Source organism: Rhinopithecus roxellana, chromosome 2 (genome assembly GCF_007565055.1).
Source record: "Rhinopithecus roxellana isolate Shanxi Qingling chromosome 2, ASM756505v1, whole genome shotgun sequence".
NCBI classification, from domain to species: domain Eukaryota; kingdom Metazoa; phylum Chordata; class Mammalia; order Primates; family Cercopithecidae; genus Rhinopithecus; species Rhinopithecus roxellana.
In genome coordinates, this window is record NC_044550.1 from 129130833 (window position 1) to 129149957 (window position 19125).

At 37.9% G+C, this 19125-nt stretch overlaps 1 protein-coding gene across 6 annotated transcripts in view; it reads right to left on the reverse strand.

Moving 5' to 3' along the window:
* The window catches only part of ATP10D (ATPase phospholipid transporting 10D (putative)), a 126074-nt gene that overhangs the window by 32752 nt on the left and 74197 nt on the right, over nucleotides 1–19125 (reverse strand). For all 6 annotated transcript variants that reach the window (XR_004053984.1, XR_004053983.1, XM_030919646.1 and 3 more), the window contains exons 11-15: nucleotides 13797–13985; nucleotides 10146–10755; nucleotides 9390–9496; nucleotides 7351–7477; nucleotides 4649–4833 (exon numbers count right to left, since the gene is read on the reverse strand). Coding sequence is in view for 4 of the 6 variants with exons in the window: in XM_030919646.1 (XP_030775506.1) it covers nucleotides 4649–4833; nucleotides 7351–7477; nucleotides 9390–9496; nucleotides 10146–10755; nucleotides 13797–13985 (1218 nt within the window). In the remaining 2 variants the exon portion in view is untranslated. The remainder of the gene's footprint in view (nucleotides 1–4648; nucleotides 4834–7350; nucleotides 7478–9389; nucleotides 9497–10145; nucleotides 10756–13796; nucleotides 13986–19125) is intronic.

Here is a 19125-nt window from a genome sequence, read left to right on the forward strand (position 1 = left end):
ATATTCATACAGCCAACAGACACATGAAAAAATGCTCATCGTCACTCGCCATCAGAGAAATGCAAATCAAAACCACAATGAGATACCATCTCACACCAGTTAGAATGGCAATCATTAAGAAGTCAGGAAACAACAGGTGTTGGAGAGGATGTGGAGAAATAGGAACACTTTTACACTGTTGGTGGGATTGTAAACTAGTTCAACCATTATGGAAAAGAGTATGGCAATTCCTCAAGGATCTAGAACTAGATGTACCATATGACCCAGCCATCCCACTACTGGGTATATACCCAAAGGATTATAAATTATTCTACTACAAAGACACATGTACACGTATGTTTATTGCGGCACTATTCACAATAGCAAAGACTTGGAATCAACCCAAATGTCCATCAGTGACAGACTGGATTAAGAAAATGTGGCACATATACACCATGGAATACTATGCAGCCATAAAAAAGGATGAGTTTGCGTCCTTTGTAGGGACATGGATGCAGCTGGAAACCATCATTCTTAGCAAACTATCACAAGACCAGAAAACCAAATACCGCATGTTCTCACTCATAGGTGGGAACTGAACAATGAGATCACTTGGACTCGGGAAGGGGAACATCACGCACTGGGGCCTATCATGGGGAGGGGGGAGGGGGGAGGAGGGAGGGATTGCATTGGGGAGTTATACATGATATAAATGGTGAATTGATGGGTGCTGACGAGTTGATGGGTGCAGCACACCAACATGGCATAAGTATACATATGTAACAAACCTGCACGTTATGCACATGTACCCTAGAACTTAAAGTATAATAAAAAAAAAAAAAAAAAAGAAAGTAACATGCCTCACAGTCATTGAAAACATTAACATCGGATTATGTGTAAGGCATTTGTAATTGAAAGAATACAGCTGCAATACCATACAACAATATAAATATAGTCTTTGTGGCATCAATATGCTTCCAGTGTACAGAATACAGTCTGTGGATATTCTCCAAAATATAATTTTAAATTGTAGTTTTATGATTATAAATTGATTATAAAGGTTTTTGTACTCTTCTATTTATTTGAGGATGTGTTTAGGTTTTACAAATTAACTATTTTTTCATTATAAAAATAACAGAAGTACGTACACACACAGCTAATCTTCATTATCTGTGGAGTCCACCTTTGTCAATTCGCCTACTTGATAAAATTTATCTGTAATTTCACAATACTCGAGGTGCTTTTGTGGTCACATGTCACAGAGTGACATTTGAGTGTCACATGCATAGAGTGACATTTAAGTCACGTGATATGCCCATTCCCAGCTGAAGCTGAACACCATGATGCCTTCTTTTGCCAGTTCTCAAACTGTAGCAAAGTCTTCTTTACATGGACTATTTAGTGGCATACTTTTTGCGTCTTTCTACTTTTTGTCAGTGATTTTGCTGTTTAAAATGACTTCCAATCATGGTGCTGCAGTGTTTCCAAGCAAAAAGGGCTGTGATGTGTCTTATTGGGGGAACTTACCCATGTTAGATAAGCTTTGTTTGGGTATAAGTTACAGTGTTGTTGGCAATGCATTTAACGTTAATGAATCATTAATATGCACATGAAATAAGGTACATTTCTGAAGAAACAAGGTCACATATTGATTGTTGACAGTACGTTGTAATTAGAGTAAGCTAACTTTGTATCTCCTCTAAAAGCAGTGGTCAGTGTTTACTAATTCAGAGCTCAAGGCAACTACATAAACCATAGCTCTACAAATAAGGAGAATCAACTGTATATATGTAATATGTGATATATAATTAGAAAATATACTGAAAGAGGAATCAGAACATTTAAAGCTTAGTAATCAGATGTGCTTAGAGAAATCACAAGCATTTGGAATCTCAGGTTATAAAACAGATAATTTATTTTATATGTCTTTTTGTTGTAATTGTCAAATGAGATCAGATATGGAAAGCCTTTTTGTAGATTCCAATATAAATTATGAAGATAGAAAGTTACCAATCTGAGGAGAAAAGTTTAAATGAAATTACAAAAATAAAACTTAAAAAATTAAATGACCAATCCTGAAAGGCCTTTGTATATTCCAATGTAGTAACTAGTTACAAACAGAATATGACTATATTAAAACAAACGAAGAAAAAAACTTCTATGAGAGTAAAAGGTAAAGTTTGTAACTGGAAACACTTATAATCTAATTTGTAAATTGAAGAACAACATTGATGGAAATTTGTGAAGATGACACAACAAAAGCGACTTCAGACATTCCACTGGCTGCCACGTTGCCTATTTAGAATGTTATAGGAGCAATTCCTTCACTGTGACACACTGCGCTCCATGATCTTCAAGTCCTTTTAAACTCTTAGTGATTCCTGAGGGACTAGGAGTGTGAGGGGGAAAGAAAGGAGTTAAATACTACTGACTGAGCCCATACTATGTGCCTGGCTTTTTATCTTGAGTCATGATTAAACTAAATTAATTACGTTTGTTGTATTCTATTTAGTTATTTGGAAAATTCACACGTGGAATAGCTATCGATAGCAAAAAGTTATAGATACTCAGTAAATACTTCTTGAATCGGTAGTTTTAAATGCCTTTAAACATAAGAAAAATTGTGTATTTATAAATAATTTTTTTATTTATATATATTTAAGGGTACAAGTGTAATTTTTTACATGGATATGTTGCATTATAAATGAATTTCACAGTCCTAAAGATTTTACTATTCACAACAATCTCTATTTTTCTTTTTTAATGCTTACTGAACCTCTCTCATCTCATAGGCACCGTATGAAACAATTTATATTTTTTCATTTAATGCTCACAAAAACCCTATTAAATAGTCATTACTCTCCCATTACAAGTAAAGAAAAAGCGGCATAGGAGGGTAACTCCCCAAGGCCGAATACTCGGTCAGCAGCAGGCCAAGCATTTGATCGCTAGTCTTACCAGCCACCTAGGCTACATTCTTTTTGGTGACTGAAATGACTAAGCATTTTCTTTGGTTCTGCCCCCTGCAGCTACTGGGAGTTGGCTGGTGGTTGTGGTTACGGGTCACTGGGCCACTGTAAAGAAGAACCCACTCTATTTTTCCCTTTTCTCAAAATGTACCATTTAGCTGGGTGCTGGTTGAGCCTGACTATAAAAACATGCTAACCAGGCGGGGCGCGGTGGCTCACGCCTGTAATCCCAGCACTTTGGGAGGCTGAGTCGGGTGGATCGCGAGGTCAGGAGATCGAGACCATCCTGGCTAACACTGGTGAAACCTCTTTTCTACTAAAAATACACAAAAAATTAGCCGGGCATGGTGTTGGGAGCCTGTAGTCCCAGTTACTCGGGAAGCTGAGGCAGGAGAATGTTGTGAACCCGGGAGACGGAGCTTGCAGTGAGCCGAGATCATACCACCACACTCCAGCCTGGGCAACAAAGCAAGACTCCATCTCAAAAACAAACAAACAAAAGCATGCTAACCAATCATGGCAGCCTTAGGCAGGCAAAGCTCAAGAAGTGATCTTGAAGAAAAGTTCCACAAGATTTCAAAGAAGGCAGACTGCAGTGATGGGATTGATATCACTGATTAAGTCTGACTGCTGAAGAAGAATGGGAGGAAGTTTTTCAAGAAAAAAAAAAATGTGCACAAATCTTGGAGGGTATCACTATACTGAAAGGCTTCTGAGAAAAATAAAACCTTCATTTATCTGATCAAACATTGGCGTTACAGATTAGCGGGAGGCAAAATTAAAAAAACTGGTCTGAGTCTAAGCTTCTTATATTCCTTCTTCTTTAAAAAAATGACATTTTCCTTTTCCCTTAAACAGTTCTTCAAACTTATGATATTCTCGGGAGCACTATCTAGGAATTACAAGAAGGCATGATTTCCCTAAGAGTCTATTTTTTGAATTGCCAAAAAAAATTTAATAATTTATTCACCTGATTTCAATAGACACTATCATTTTTTCTCATCTTGAAAGGGAGGTAGATTCCTGTCTCAGGACTTGATATATTTTCTCATTTTGGGCTAAGTCCTGTCAGATCCCTGGTAATCCAGTGTGGATGGGGGGAAAGCAAATAAAAAAATAAAACAAAACTTTCTCCTAATGCCTTTATTCAGCAATGATTCCTCTGAATCATTATAATTTTCTACCAAGCCTTTAGAAGAACTATGACACCCTTCCAAGCACAAGGTAGGTTTCTGGATAGAAAAAATTATCAAGAAGCTAATGGTTGCTGGCCGGGCACAGTGGCTCGCCCCATAATCTCAACACTTTGGGAGGCCAAAGCAGGCAGATCACTTGAGGTCAAGAGTTCGAGACCAGCCTGGCCAACATGGTGAAACCCCGTCTCTACTAAAAATACAAATACAAATACAGGTGTGGTGGCAGATGCCTGTTATCCCAGCTACTTGAGAGGTTGAAGCAGAATTGCTTGAACCTGGGAGGCGGAGGTTGCAGTGAGCCAAGATAACACACCACTGTACTCCATCCTGGGTGACAGAGCAAGACTACGTCTCAAACAAACAAACAAACAAACAAAACAAACAAACAAGCAAAAGCTAATGGTTGCTGTTTTGTTTTGTTTTTTATCCTTGCATACATCAAATCTCAGATGTTCCAATAGCTTTGAAAATATAGAAGAACCGGTTTAATCTCAATATACGCACTTTACTTTGGGTATTGAGGATAAAAAGCTTGTCATCTGGCTCTAGTAGTTTGCATGCATAAGCTATGTTGACAGCTGTCTCCTGCTTGTCCCCTGTCAGCATCCAAATTTTGATACCCGCTTTGTGAAGAGCTTCTATAGATTCAGGGACTCCCTCCTGCAGACGGTCTTCAATGCCAGTAGCACCTAAAAAATAACCAAAGTGCAATAGGACTTGTAAGAAACCAAAGCCAGCTGAAGCTCAGCTAGTCTACAGTTAAATCATATCTGTTAGCTAGTTCAACCCTAAACTATATAAACTGCCCAGCTGCCTCTGGAGAGTCAAAGGAGGTTTGACAACCCAGACCAAAACTATATGCAATGTAATATTTTGCGAAGGAAGCCTCAGGGATCAATGAATTTATCAAACTTACTTGTTCTCCTTTTGGCTAGTTTTCTTATCTATAAATTGAATGGGTTTGAGTCAATTGTTTATGCAACCACTACGATTTTATAATTCTATGATATTCCCAAGGATAAGGGTGGAATTTTATTTATTTTTATTTTTATAGATTTAGGGGGTACAAATGCACTGAATATTTTGTTACACTGAAATATTGTTTAGAGGTGAAATCTGGGTTCTCAGTGTAACCATCATGCCAATAGCGTAAATTGTACCTGTTAGGTAATTTCTCATCCCTTGCCCCCGACCTATCCTTCCACTTTTCTGAGTCTCCAGTGTCTACTATTTCATTCTCCATGTCCATGTGTACACATTATTTAGCTCTTACTTATAAGTGAGAACATGTGGTACTTGACTTTCTGTTTCTGGGTTATTTCACTTAAGATAATGGCATCCAGTTTCATCCATGTTGCTGCAAAAGACACAATTTCATTCTATTTTATGACTGAGTAGGATTCCATTGTGTATGTATATATGTGTGTGTGTATGTGTATATATATATATATCACATTTTCTTTAATCGTTTGTTGATGGACACTTAGATTGATTCTATGACTTTGCTATCGCGAACAGTGCTGTGATAAACCTATGATTGCAAGTACTTTTTTGATATAATGATTCCTTTTCTTTTGGGTAGATACCCAGTAGTGGGATTACTGGATTGAAGGGTAATTTCATTTTCAGTTCTTTGAGAATCTCCATACTGTTTTCCATAGAGGTTGTACTAATTTACATTCCTACCAGCAGTATATAAGCATTCCTTTTTCTCTGCATCCTTGCCAACATCTGTTGTTTTCTGACATTTTAGTAGCCATTCTGACTGGTGTAAGATGGTATCTCATTGTGGTTTGAATTTGCATTTGTCTGCACCTGATAACTAGTGATGTTGAGCATTTTTTCATGTTTGTGGCCACTTGTATGTCTTCTTTAGAAAAATATCTGTTCATGTCCTTTAAAGGGCAAGCTTTTAAAGAATGCTCTTGTCAGTAAGATGCAATGTCTATTTGCAATGTTCTTTCATGGGTCTACAGTTTCCTTTTCTGAAATAACTGGGGCCATATGTTTTGGAATTCAAACTTTTTCAGATATTAAAAAAGTAATATGGTGCATATACCATATTCTATAATACTTGGTAATCAAGCATATTAATATTTCTGCAGGAAAACTGACAAATGTTCACACAAATTAGGATAATAAAGAACTATAAATAGTCTTATATCAAATCAGGCATGATTTTTCTACCAAATGAGTTTTGGCACTAAACCCATGGAACATTTTTGATTTTGCAATTGCAGATGAGGAAATGTGGACCTGTACTACTTACACTGTCACAGAGAAATCACTTGGTGTAGGCATCATTGCTCTATTTGCTAGATACTAAGTTAGGTCAATGTTTTCCTCCTAAATAGAGGAATGGAGCTCAGAAGCTGGTATCTTGGTATATCAAAGCTTATATTAGAATCTAGGTCTCCAGACTCTAAGACAGTGGTTCTCAAACTTGACCGCCTTTAGCATCACTTTAGGGAGTTTTTAAAAATTCCAATGCCCAAGCCACACAACAGATCACTTGAATCAGAATCTCAGGGGATAGGATGCAGGCATCAATACTTTTTAAAGCACTTCAGATAATTCTAAGATTCAGTTTAATCCAAGACAAGAGGGATCAGTTGTGCAATTTTAGTTGAAATCAGGAAGAGAAGAAAAATAAATTTCCTTAGTCCAGTAGCAGGTGCAGGATAAAAAGCTTGGAGTCAGGCAGACATGAGTTCCACGTTTGGTTAATGAGTAATGTCAGCTACTGGCATATGACCTTGAACAAGTCATTGAACTATTCTGTGCCCCACATTTCCTCTACATAAGATGGAGATTTGTTGTGAGAATTCAACAAAAAGATAACACATATTAAGCACCTTATCCAATGCCTGACAAGAAACTCTATTATGATATTTATCTTGATTTGAACCAAGATATTTATTGGACATTTACTTGGCTTTGTAGTCTTTGTTAAGTGTTGGGTTTTACATGATCTTCTTGGGGTGACCATCCTAACCCCATCACAAGTGAAGTCCAGTCCACTGCAGTGGACAACAGAATAGAATGGATTGGAAGTTGGATAGAGATCAGATTGGACAGGGTAGGCAGATCTATATATGTTTATTAAATCACAGTGGAAGAAAAGACACTGGTGAATAACACTTATTCAGAGATATCCAGTGTTTTTCAAAATCCTCCATTCAGGCAATACAACGTAATTCACCTACCAAGTAATGTAAGTTTGTTCTCCAACCTCATGGCAGATTCAAGTAGTAATTCTTCCCTGTTGTCAATGCTGGTTTCAGCTAAAAAATGATTCCTCAGCCACTCTGCATATTCAGTGTCACTCATGACCTATGGGAAGAATTAAAAGAGAGGTATGAAGCAAGCCATATGATCTTGTGGGAATACCAGGACTGACCCCTGGCAAAATATCAAACCATCAACTTGTTTTACATATTCCTCCCTCTGGGCACAGCCACGTCAGATCCATATTTTTACATCACCTGGACACTAGCTTCCCAAACTCTGTGGTCAGACTAGTGCAACAATGATGACAGATGGACCCTTTAACTCAGTATTTCTGGAAATTCTAGGCACCATATATGATGACAGTGGATTAATGTCTTTAATGAAATCAGAAAGTGTACAATTGGGAGTGGTCTCCAATTGACAGTTAAATCCAGTTTGATTCTAATGGTGCAGTTGAGAAAATGGTATCAGGACTGTTTAGTTCGAAGGATTCTGTAACCAGCAGCACCTTTCATATCTTTTGATGCTTTTTTTTTCTTTTTTTGGAGACAGAGTCTCGCTCTGGCCCAGGCTGCAGTGCAGTGGCACGATCTCGGCTCACTACAAGCTCTGCCTCCCGGGTTCACGCCATTCTCCTTTGATGGTTATTTTATGTGGTTAATGAATGGTAAAAAGAGAAGGGTCCTATGGGTGAAACAAGTCTTATTCCAAACAAAAATTAAATGAAATTCCTAGAGAAGTGATTAATGATACATTTTCCTTTGTCTTTAGGTTGCCATAGAAGGAGAAATCTACATTTCAGTTTTTATAAAGCAGAGTGGGGTAAAAGGGGTGAGGCAATTCCTCTCTCTGTCTACTCATTCTTGCCCATGGGTCATTCGATTTGAGAGAATCTGACACTTGCTGGGCTACATTTTAATCAAGGGCAGGATCATTCAATTGAAAAGGCAGATTTGGTTTGATCTTGAACTCTCCATTCTTCCTTTAACTGTGTGTGGGGAAGGCTTTTGATTTTGTTTTTGTTTTTGTTTTGAGATGGAGTTTCGCTCTGTCATCCAGGCTGGAGTGCAGTGGCGCAATCTCAGCTTACTGCAACCTCCGCCTCCCAAGTTCAAGCAATTCTCCCGCCTCAGCCTCCTGAGTAGCTGGGATTACAGACATGCACCACCAGACCTGGCTAATTTTTGTATTTTTAGTAGAGATGGGGTTTCACCATGTTAGCCAGGCTGGTCTCAAACTGCTGACCTCAGGTGATCCACCTGCCTCGGCCTCCTGATTACAGGCATGAACTACTGTGCCCAGCCATCAGGCTTTTGATTCCTCATGCAGCTGGTTGACTGAGTTCCTTGGGGTCTACAACAGATCCCACTTTCCCTAATGCAGCTCCCATGAACTAAAACTTGGGTAAGAAATGAAAAGTTCTGGTGAGAACTTCCCTCAAATAATTTATTGGAGCTCCATCTTCTTTCTTACTAAACTTTGGTTTAGAAAGGATATGCTATGTACCAAAATCATTCTCAATAAAGAATAATCAATACTGAGATAATATCTAGGATATTTATCTGAATTTACATATAAAGACTTACGGGCACATAAGAAAAGAGTATTAAGAACTTATAATGAAAAAGTTAAAGCTGATCTGTGGCCTCATTCTTTCCAAAGCAGATTTAATGCTGTAAGACAGAGTGGTCAACATTTTCGAAGTCCTGAGGGAAAGAAAGTAAGATCCAGAGATTTTTGTTCCCAGCCAAACAACTGTTTACATATAAAAGCACTCACAGACATATTGAAACATGCAGGAACTTAGAGAATATAACCTTTAGGGATCCTTCTAGCAAAATGCTTTGAACAAACTTCAACCTACCAATATGCAGAATAGAGAAGGTAAAAAGAGAGCCAGTGTCCAGAGGACTTCCCCAGTGCCTGGATTAGAGTTTACTACATGCTGGTTTTCAGTCAATGATAGTTAAACAAGGAAAAAACAAAAAAGATGGAGTGCACTAAGCAGTCTCACCTTCTTTGCTATACATAAAGTACGAAGGCCTTGTTTGGCATAGTCATCCAAGTGCTTCTGGGTTTTCTCCCTTATTATCATCTGCTGTTTTTCCGGACTTGCTCCATCTGAAATAATGGACAAGATGCTTGAGTTCCTACCAGTCTGCCAAATTACAGAAATACTTTTTAAAACAATAATAGTTTAATCCACACTAAACAAACACATAAAAAAGCCTTCTGGTTTTGAATCCCAAATGGGTTTCTATAAAAGGGACCACTCAGAATAAATCTTTCCCTCGTTTCTTTCCCCTTGGGCAGAGGAAAGTACACGAACTTGATACAAACACTGTTCCCAAATCATCAATAACAACAGTAACATAACTGTAATGCTGCTAGCTGACATTTATTGGGCACTTTCCATTTGCTAGGCACTTGGCCAAAGGCTCTTCATACACTGCATATAGTATGTCATTAAATCTTTCAGGAACCTGTAAAGGAGGTACTCTAAGACCCATTGAGTTGAAGACTTAGGCACAGAATAGTTAGCTAACTGTATCAAGACCCCACTAATGACAGAGTTCACATTTGAACTCAGATCTGGGTAGCCCCAAAACTTACTTGCTTTCCCATCAAATCCTAGGCAGCTTCCCCCTACTTCACCAAATGCGATTAGTCCCCAAATATCTATTTCTTTGCCTTTATAAAGTCATCCAGTGTGGTCTTTTAATCTCGGAGCTTTTCAAATTACTACTATCTCATTTTTGTATAAACTTACCTGGGGAAGCCACTGACAGTAACTCCATGATCACAGAATCAGCGCCCTTTGTATACACCACAACTTGATTGGAAAGGGGGTGCCGGACCACAACAGACATTCTTTTTCTTACTGAGTCAAAGGGCAGGATGTGTAGGAGTTGAAATGTTAATGGTCCCAAAGCACCAAAGTCCACCATGACCTGCTCTGGTGTCCGAGACTGTAAAGTGCATTGGTAAGCCCTGGCAGCATACACTAAGGCCGCTTCGTCTGGGCTCTCAGCCTCATAACACAGGTTGCAGGCCATTGGCTGTCCAGGGAGGGACTCTGCCTTGCCATTCAGGAGGCCTGCATCACTGTGTTGTTTCTCTGTTTCTGTGCAGCAAGCTGAGCTACTGGAGCACTGGGGGCTCTCGCACACCTGGGAGATCTCTTCCTCCACAGGTGAAGCCGGTTTCATTCGACTAAAGAGAGGGAGTCTGCTCACAAAGGCGTTTGGAACTCCAGAAGATGGCTCTTTCCCACTGTTAAGCGATGGCGAACTTGATCTTCGGACAGACAATCTCTGGAAAAGACTTTTAATCTCTTCCAAAGACTTAATGGGCAACCCCCCCAATGAAGGGTGCCTGATCTATGAAAGACAATTTAGGAAGGTCTCAATACAGTCAAAAGCAGTTTATAACAACTTTGAAGGCAAACTGGACATAAATTAGATATAAAAAGAGTTACCACTCTCTTAAATGGCTAGCATCCCATTCCCTACTTACAATTGCCATGGAAAATATTAATAAAAATAAAACTTTGTTTTTAAATAAATATTTAGATAATTTGATTTTTATTAATATTCTTAATATTTATGTAATACTTTGCTAATATTTTAATAATATTAAAATGAATGACATACATTTCTACAACCATTTAGAAAGGAATTTGACAACTGATAATAAAACACATAAAATGTTAATATTGCTAGCAGTGGGCATCCTTCAGCAATTTTTTTCTAAAGAAATAACTTGAAACACAGGAATTCCATGATCTTAATTGTGTGCATCCTAACCACAACAATTTTAAAACTATAAGCAAATTAAGTATTCAGTAACAGCAAAATTGACACATCTTGAAATGTTATATAATATTTAAAAATAAAGCTTATAAAGTCTGTAGGGGAATACTGAAAAAGCTATGAGACTAGTGTAAAAAAGTAACAAGTAATAATACACATAACAAAAACACCAGAAGAAAGCAAATCAAAAGATTAACAAAATATATTTTTCTCTTTTATTTTCCAGATTCTGCAAAAGTTTGTTACTTTGACTTTTCTTTTAAATGGACCAGTAAGCAAAGTAGCTTCATCAAGAAGAGTTATCAATATCATAATGTGGATTTGAATTTCTATTTTCATAGAACTTTTTCTTATTTGTGCACCCTGGTTTCTCTTAAATCTTAACTTTTATCAGTGATTAAACTGAGAAATTCACATTAATTATGGAAGGCAAATTAACTGGATGGAAAAATTTTCTCATTCAGAAATGCTCATAAATTAAAAAGTTTTCCCCTAAAAATAACTAATTTTATAATAATTTGAAGGTCTTATGCTGGTTGACTTTCAAACTTATCAGCAACTCAGAAATGAAGAGTAAAACCCAATCACAGATGAGGTTTCTGTATCTCACATGAATGCTGATTAGCTACTTATTCACTGCCTTTCTATCATTACTTTGAAATACCATGAGGCTTAGACTCTTACATGCTTCACAGATTTTCTTTCAAGCAGTAGAATATTATATTCTTTAAGAATAAGGCAAAAATATTTCTTAAAAGGAAAACACCAAAAGATACTTACTTTGAAAACAGATTTATTAGAAAAATTATGTGGGGGGAAAAGAACAGCCTTTATTCTGTAACTGCATAATCACTTTTTCAAAGAGCAACTTCCTAGGCAAAACCTTGTAAAAATACAGTTCCTGATGAAGCTCAACTTAATTGGAAGGAAATTATTTTAATGTTAAAGTTGACCACCTCAGAAGCTGCCAAAAGAAAATGATCTGATGGAAAATTAAATCGAATTGGGTTGTGCTGCAAATTGAATTTTAAGTGAGTAAAAGGTGAGAGAGTTATACACAAGGAGGCTAGCACAGCAAGTGGTGAATCACCAGCCCATTAAACAAGTTTTCCTCCTCATTGAAAATGAATTTATCATGAATTCTAAGCTACAAATAGACTTTAAAAATCTAGGTGTTTTTTGGCCAGGTGTGGTGGCTCATGCCTGTAATCCTAGCACTTTGTGAGGCTGATGTGGGAGGATTGCTTGAGCTCAGGAGTTCAAGACAAGCCTGGAAAACATAGCAAGATTCCATCTCCACAAAAATTTTAAAAATTAGCTGGGCATGGTGGCAAACACTTGTGGTCCCAGCTACTCAGAAGGCTGAGGCAGTAGGATTGCTTGAGCTCAGGAGGTCAAAGCTACAGTAAGCTGTGATTGTACCATGCAGCTTCAGGCTGGGTGACAGAGTTGAGACTCTGTCTCAGAAAAAAAAAAACAAAAAAAGGCCAGGAGCAGTGGCTCATGCCTGTAATCCCAGCACTCTGGGAGGCTGAGACAGGCAGATCACCTGAGGTCAGGAATTTGAGACCAGCCTGGCCAACATGGTGAAACCCTGCCTCTACCAAAACTACAAAAATTAGCCAGGCGTGGTTGTGGGTGCCTATAATCCAGCTACTCAGGAGGCTGAGGCAGGAGAATTGCTTGAACCTGAGAGGCGGAGGTTGCAGTGAGCTGAGACCATGCCTCTGCACTCCAGCCTGGGAGACAGGATAAGACTCTGTCTCAAAAGAAAAAAATCATTAAACATGATATTGAATCCAATACTGTATATTTTGCTTGATACAGTGCATATGATATTGGAGGTCTCAGAAGTCTCAAATAAATCTTCAATTTGGCAAATAAACTAAAGCAAAATGAACTGCTCTCATCACTACCCTCTTAGAGGCAAATAATATAGTAGCACTGAGTTGTATTTCCTAGGTTCAAATCCCACCTCCCCCACAAACTGGTATTGTGACCCTGGGTAAATTACTTAGCCTCATCTGTAAAATGGAGAATAGAAGGGTAATAGCATCTAACTCATAGGATTGTTAGGAGGATTAAACTTGTTAATACCAATAAATCACTTAGACCAGCGGTCCTCAACCTTTTTGGCACCAGGGACCAGTTTTGTGAAGACAATTTTCCACAGACAGGTTGGATAGGACCTCACATCATCAGGTATTAGATTCTCTGGATATTACGATTCTCATATGGAGGACACAACCTAGATCCCTCGCATATGCAGTTCATAATAGGGTTCGCGTTCCTATGAGCATCTAAAGCTGCCCGTGATCTGACAGGAGGTGGAGCTCAGGCAGTAATGCCCACTGGTCCTCTCCTCCCCTCCTGCTGTGCAGACTGGTTCCTAACAGGCCACAGACTGTTACTGGTCTGTGACCAGGGGGGTTGGGGACCCATGACATAAACCATGGTAAGTGCAGAGCACAGAAGAAATGCTGAATCAGTGTTATATAGCTGCTATTATTTATCATTTTTATCCATATATCAAGCTCAGTACAGATACATTTAAACCCAAAATTCTCTTCCGGAAAGTGACCCTTGTTTGCATTAGAGAACTTACTCACCTTTTGTCGGGGTTGGTTAGGAGCAGAAACCACTACTGTGTTGCAAATTGCCAATGCAATGAAGAAGTCGATGATGTACAAAGTTTCCAGTAGTGGATTTTGGATGGTTTCATCTAGTGGCATAAAGAGCCGAGGTGTAATCTGGCTAAATTTGTCTGAAAGCCTGGTGTCTGGTACTACATCTGTTTCCTGAAAATTCAATAAGACAGCGTGTTGTTATAAGAAGTATATAAAAGTTAGTTTTAAATCAACATGAGAAATAACTTGTATAGCCAGGATTATGAATCATGAGATGGTAAACTTTATTTTTCTAAAAACAATTTTAATGTATATCATGTCATGGGAAGTAAGAATAGGGAAATAAAAGACATAAAAACAAATGGATAATCCAGAATGCACATTATCAATGGAGACTATCTTAACTATTAAACTAAACAGGAATTCAGTTTTCACCAAATCTAGATGAGTGTTTTCTCATTTTGAAATACATAATAGCAGAGGTAGATTTTATTGAGCCCAGAATTCTACCTTGGTCATAGATTCATTCACCATCACTTGATGAATACTAACAACTCTTAAACTTTGGGCATTATTCATACCATGTTATTGCAACAGAATATTTTATGGCTTAAGTTACTACTACTATAAAAAACAACTCTCCAAAAATAAAAATTATAAGCAAGTTAACATATTTTATCAGCATTTTCAAGTAATACAAGACATTAATAAGGGTTCTTCCAGATTTCTGATCACCACATACATTTGGCAACTATGCTTTCTTCTCAGTACAGGTTTGTTCTAAGAATTTGTTATTGAAAGAAAGTACTCCATTTTGTTTGACACAGTGCTTCTCACACGTATGTGAGAGTACTAGTTTTGACAAAATAATGTTGTAGTAGAAATCTAAGTACAATCCAGTAACATGCAGTTAACTGCTTTAGAAATTTTTCAGCTGAGTCAAAGGAGGAACCACGTGCTCAGAATCAAGGTTGTACAAAAGCACCATTGTATTCTAACAGTCCTAGAGGTAGCTGGCTCGCAAAGCACACTGACTGCAGGAAAGCCAGGAGAGGAGATTTAGAGAAAAGAGTAAAATATAAGGATGTATGACATGGACTCAGAAGATTATGGCTTATATTTATGCTTAAAAGTTTGGTGAGAGTTAGCATAGGTTTAATAAGAAGAGAGCATGGGATGGAAAACGTATGGGTTTAGGTTCAGGTCTTAGCTCCACTGCATGCTAACTAGAGGTCTTGGGCAGCTTACTTAACCTCCTTTTCCTCTTCTGTCTAATGGTAAAAATAACACTTACCTCCCAGGTGGCTGTACAAAGTAAATGAGATAATGACTAAGATGAGACCAGTATAACAGTAACCTAAGTAATTTAATGTTCCTTTTCCTTCCTTCTTTCTCAAATGACACACTCACCTTCAGACAGGTTAGCAGTCTCACCTGGCTTCCAGACTCACCAAGCTACCTGCTGTCAAAAAGCATTGCTAACTTTCTAACTAAATTCATTAATTCTACTGGCTTGTGCTATTTGACTTAGCAAAATTTGAATCTTGTTCAGTTTGATGGAGTTCATAGCCATTCACGATCTGATGGCTGTTAATTAATAAGTTGATCACATTTTCTCATGAGTCTCACATATATAATAACTCTGAGCTGGCGCTAGTGCTAGACCCTCACTTACTCAGGGAACAACTCTGGCCTTAAGGACCCCCTTTCCAAAGTCAGTAGAAGAAAGTGGTAAAGTTGGAGAGAATTATTTATTTGGTCAATGAAGAGATGCCTGGGAAATTTGTTGCATGGTATTTTACCAAGGCCTATGATTATGTTGTTGTTTAGTGCTTATGAGATTCCACAGGTCAGGGCAATATTTCCAATGGCATCCTTCTCTGAATGTTAACATGGAATAAGCAAAAAATTAATGAAGAGTTCTATACTGAAATAAGTTTAAGAAATGTTTAAACAAGTTTTTTAATTCCAGCATTTCTCAGAGAGTTTAATGGGTATTAGGAATCTCCAAGAACAGGCTAGTATGTACAGGCTTTTCAAATTCTATTTTTTAGAGACTTCTTTTATAGAAGACATTTGAGACTGAGTCAGAGACCACAGAAGCTAATAGTGATTTTATTGTATCAATGATCTCAGCAATTATTTAACTAATAATTGGTTCAGAACATAAGGATTATCTTGCATTCCGACGTCAATCTAACATTGATGAAAGGTTTGCAACTTCTGCATTTGTGACAAATGCTATTTACTATGGTCTGAATGTTTGGGTCTCCGCAAAATTTGCATGCTGAAATCCTAACCCGCAAGGTGATGGTATTAGGAAGTGCAGCCCTTTGGGGTGATTAGGTTATGAGGGCAGTGACTTCATAAATGGGATTAAAGTCCTTATAAAACAGGTCCAAGGGAGTTTGTCCACCATATGAAGACACAGTAAAAGAAGGTACTGTTTTTATGAAACAGGAAGCAGGCCCTCACCAGACCCCAAATCTGCTGGCTCCTTGAACTTGGACTTTCCAGCCTCCAGATCTGTGAAAAATAAATTTCTGTTGTTTATAAGCTACCCAGTTTATGGTATTTTGTTCTGGAAGCCTGAATGGACTAAGACACTATTTATGTAGTCAACGTAATATGCCATTCAGGGAATCCAATGACTGCGTGACTGAAAGGCTGTGCCATGGCCATGAGAACAGAAGTAACACTGAAGTTGGCCCAAGCTGGAGGTGAGTGGGAACAGTGTGTGAAAGTGGGGTTGTGTGGTTCTGGTCAGCAAAACTATGCTGAGAAGTATTGTCAAAATAAAGTGGGAAAAATCTAGAAAGTCAGGACCATAGAAGACCTTGAAAAGCACCATAAAACAATATACATAAAAGAGCCCAGAAGATTTAAGGAAAGGTCTACATACAAGGAAGCTTCAGGCATGGCTCGTTCTTCTACTTTAGTTGGTCCCACTAAATTAAGTTAATTTCTAGTGACTAAGAAGTTAGTCACCAGTTAAGGTGAAGATAGAGAGTCACCACATGCAATTCTTATCTGCTTGACTGTATCTGTAGCTATTTCTCCCAAGATCAAAATCTTCCTTATTGAGACCCAAGATTACATTATTAACTTTTGCTCTTTTGTCGGTGATGGATGGTTTCTGCCTTCTCTGGATGCCTGTTAACTTCAGAACCAGGCTCAAACCATCTTACTTTAAATAATTCCTTACATATGTATGGACTCTCTCCCCCAGAGAATTTGGAAGGCCCATTAAAGTAAGGACTGTATCTTATTGATCTTTGGATTCCAAACTCAGTACCTGACACATGGGTAAGCAATAAAAGTGTATTGTCATATGTTACTATAATTTTACTATAATTTTACTATAATTTTTACTATAATTTTTACTATAATTTTACTATAATTTTACTATATGTTTACTATATGTTTACTATATGTTACTATAATGTTACTATAATTGTCATATGTTACTATAATCTCATATCCCATAAGGAAAGAGAGGGAGAAACAACCAGATGAAAAAGATGTTCTTCTTTGGAAAATAAACACGTATTACCGCCCACTGGGCTTAAGTAGGTATTTTTTTAAAATTCAAGAAAATTTTTACTTCAAATGAGAGCGCAGATTACAGAGCATGATGTAGACAGCTTCCCATAATGTAAACAAAGCCTTATTTGGTTTCCTGGTGAGAGTCTAGTCTCTTTGTCCTAATCTTGTATGGTATCTGCCTATCTCAAATTTTAGATTTACCCTTATAATTCCTATTATGCCTTCCTACTAAGTTGTAGATTTCACATTCAGGTTTACTCCTTTCTTTTTTTTTCTCTCTCTCTCCTCTACTTAAATTCAAATTAACAAGCAAAAACTGGTCAAAACTCCCTTTGCCCTCTAATAGTGTTTGTTGAATCTTTTGAATGGCTTTCATATAATTTAAATGTTAAATTTGTTTTAAAACAGAGAGAAGCAGCAGCCCACTATAATTGTTTATGCAAAACTTTAAAAACCCACGGTTTAGTAATGGACAAAGGATGAGGCATAAAGTTGACCAAGGAGCTCTAATACTGTTCTTCACTCTTCCCCTAGTTCCACCTGTACCCAAGGTTTTTCATTTCATTGCCAGATGCCACTCTACTCATTTTAAGGGTTCACCACTCCACCATTGCAACTTTGGCTTAAGAGTGGGCACAAATATCTTCTATTGCCACTACTCCCTCCCCACTGATTCCTAAACAACACAGTCCTGAAAAAAAAAAAAAAAAGAGACAAAGGTCAATAACCACATGCTAACAATTCCTCCTGCACACCACATTCTCCCATGGCCCTGTGGTTCTGAATGTCTGCATGTACCACATGCTGTAAGCTCCAAATGCCTTTCCTTCCTTTTCCAATCTGTGATTTTCTCTCTACTCATTAGTTTAATCCTAACTCAAGTTGTAGCTCTTTCAGGCAGCCTTTCTTGATCCTTCTTCACTTCCTTAGAGCTGATCACTCCCTTCTTTGTGACCTTACTATACTTACTTTACTTTACTTTGGATATACTTACTATACTTTGGATTAACTACTATGACTACATCTTTACTGCAGGTTTATAATTATTTGTTTATATGTCTATCTTCTCTAGCTAGAACAAAACTGAAGGCTGAGGTCATGTCTTATTTCAGTATTATGCCATGTCCAGTATTATGTCCAGTATTATGCCATGTCCAGTATTATGCCATGCCTTCCATTAATTCATTAATAAATTCATTATCTCATAAATATTTAATGCTAATCTGTGGTGCCAGGCACCCCTGAAGGTAAGAGGTGTGCATAGAACAGACAGGATCCTGGCTTACATGGAACTCACATTCTACCTGGGGGAGAGAGAAGATCCAAAACTATCCTAACAGCAAATAAATAAGATGCCTTTATATTGAGACAGAGAGAGACAAGGGAGAGATGGAATGTACTTGGAACTGGGTGGCAGAGAAGGCTTCACTGAGGAGGTATTTGAACTAAGGCTCAATGACAGAAAGGAGACAGCTATACAAAGATCTAAGAGAAGAGCATTTCATGTAGAATAAACAGTATCCTTGTTGAATGAAAAACTCCAGAAAATTAAAGACGCATAAACACACTGGCATACAAAGTAAAGGTTCCTATTTCTAAAACAGGTACTATGAACCCAGGACTCATGGGCCTCAGTGACATTCTAATGCCTAAAGGCTGGTACATCTTCATCAGTACCCTGCCTGGCATCCTCACTTGCTGGCTCACAACTCGCCTCCTCTGAAGGACGCCATCTTACAACCTTCCACTTTTAGACAACACAACT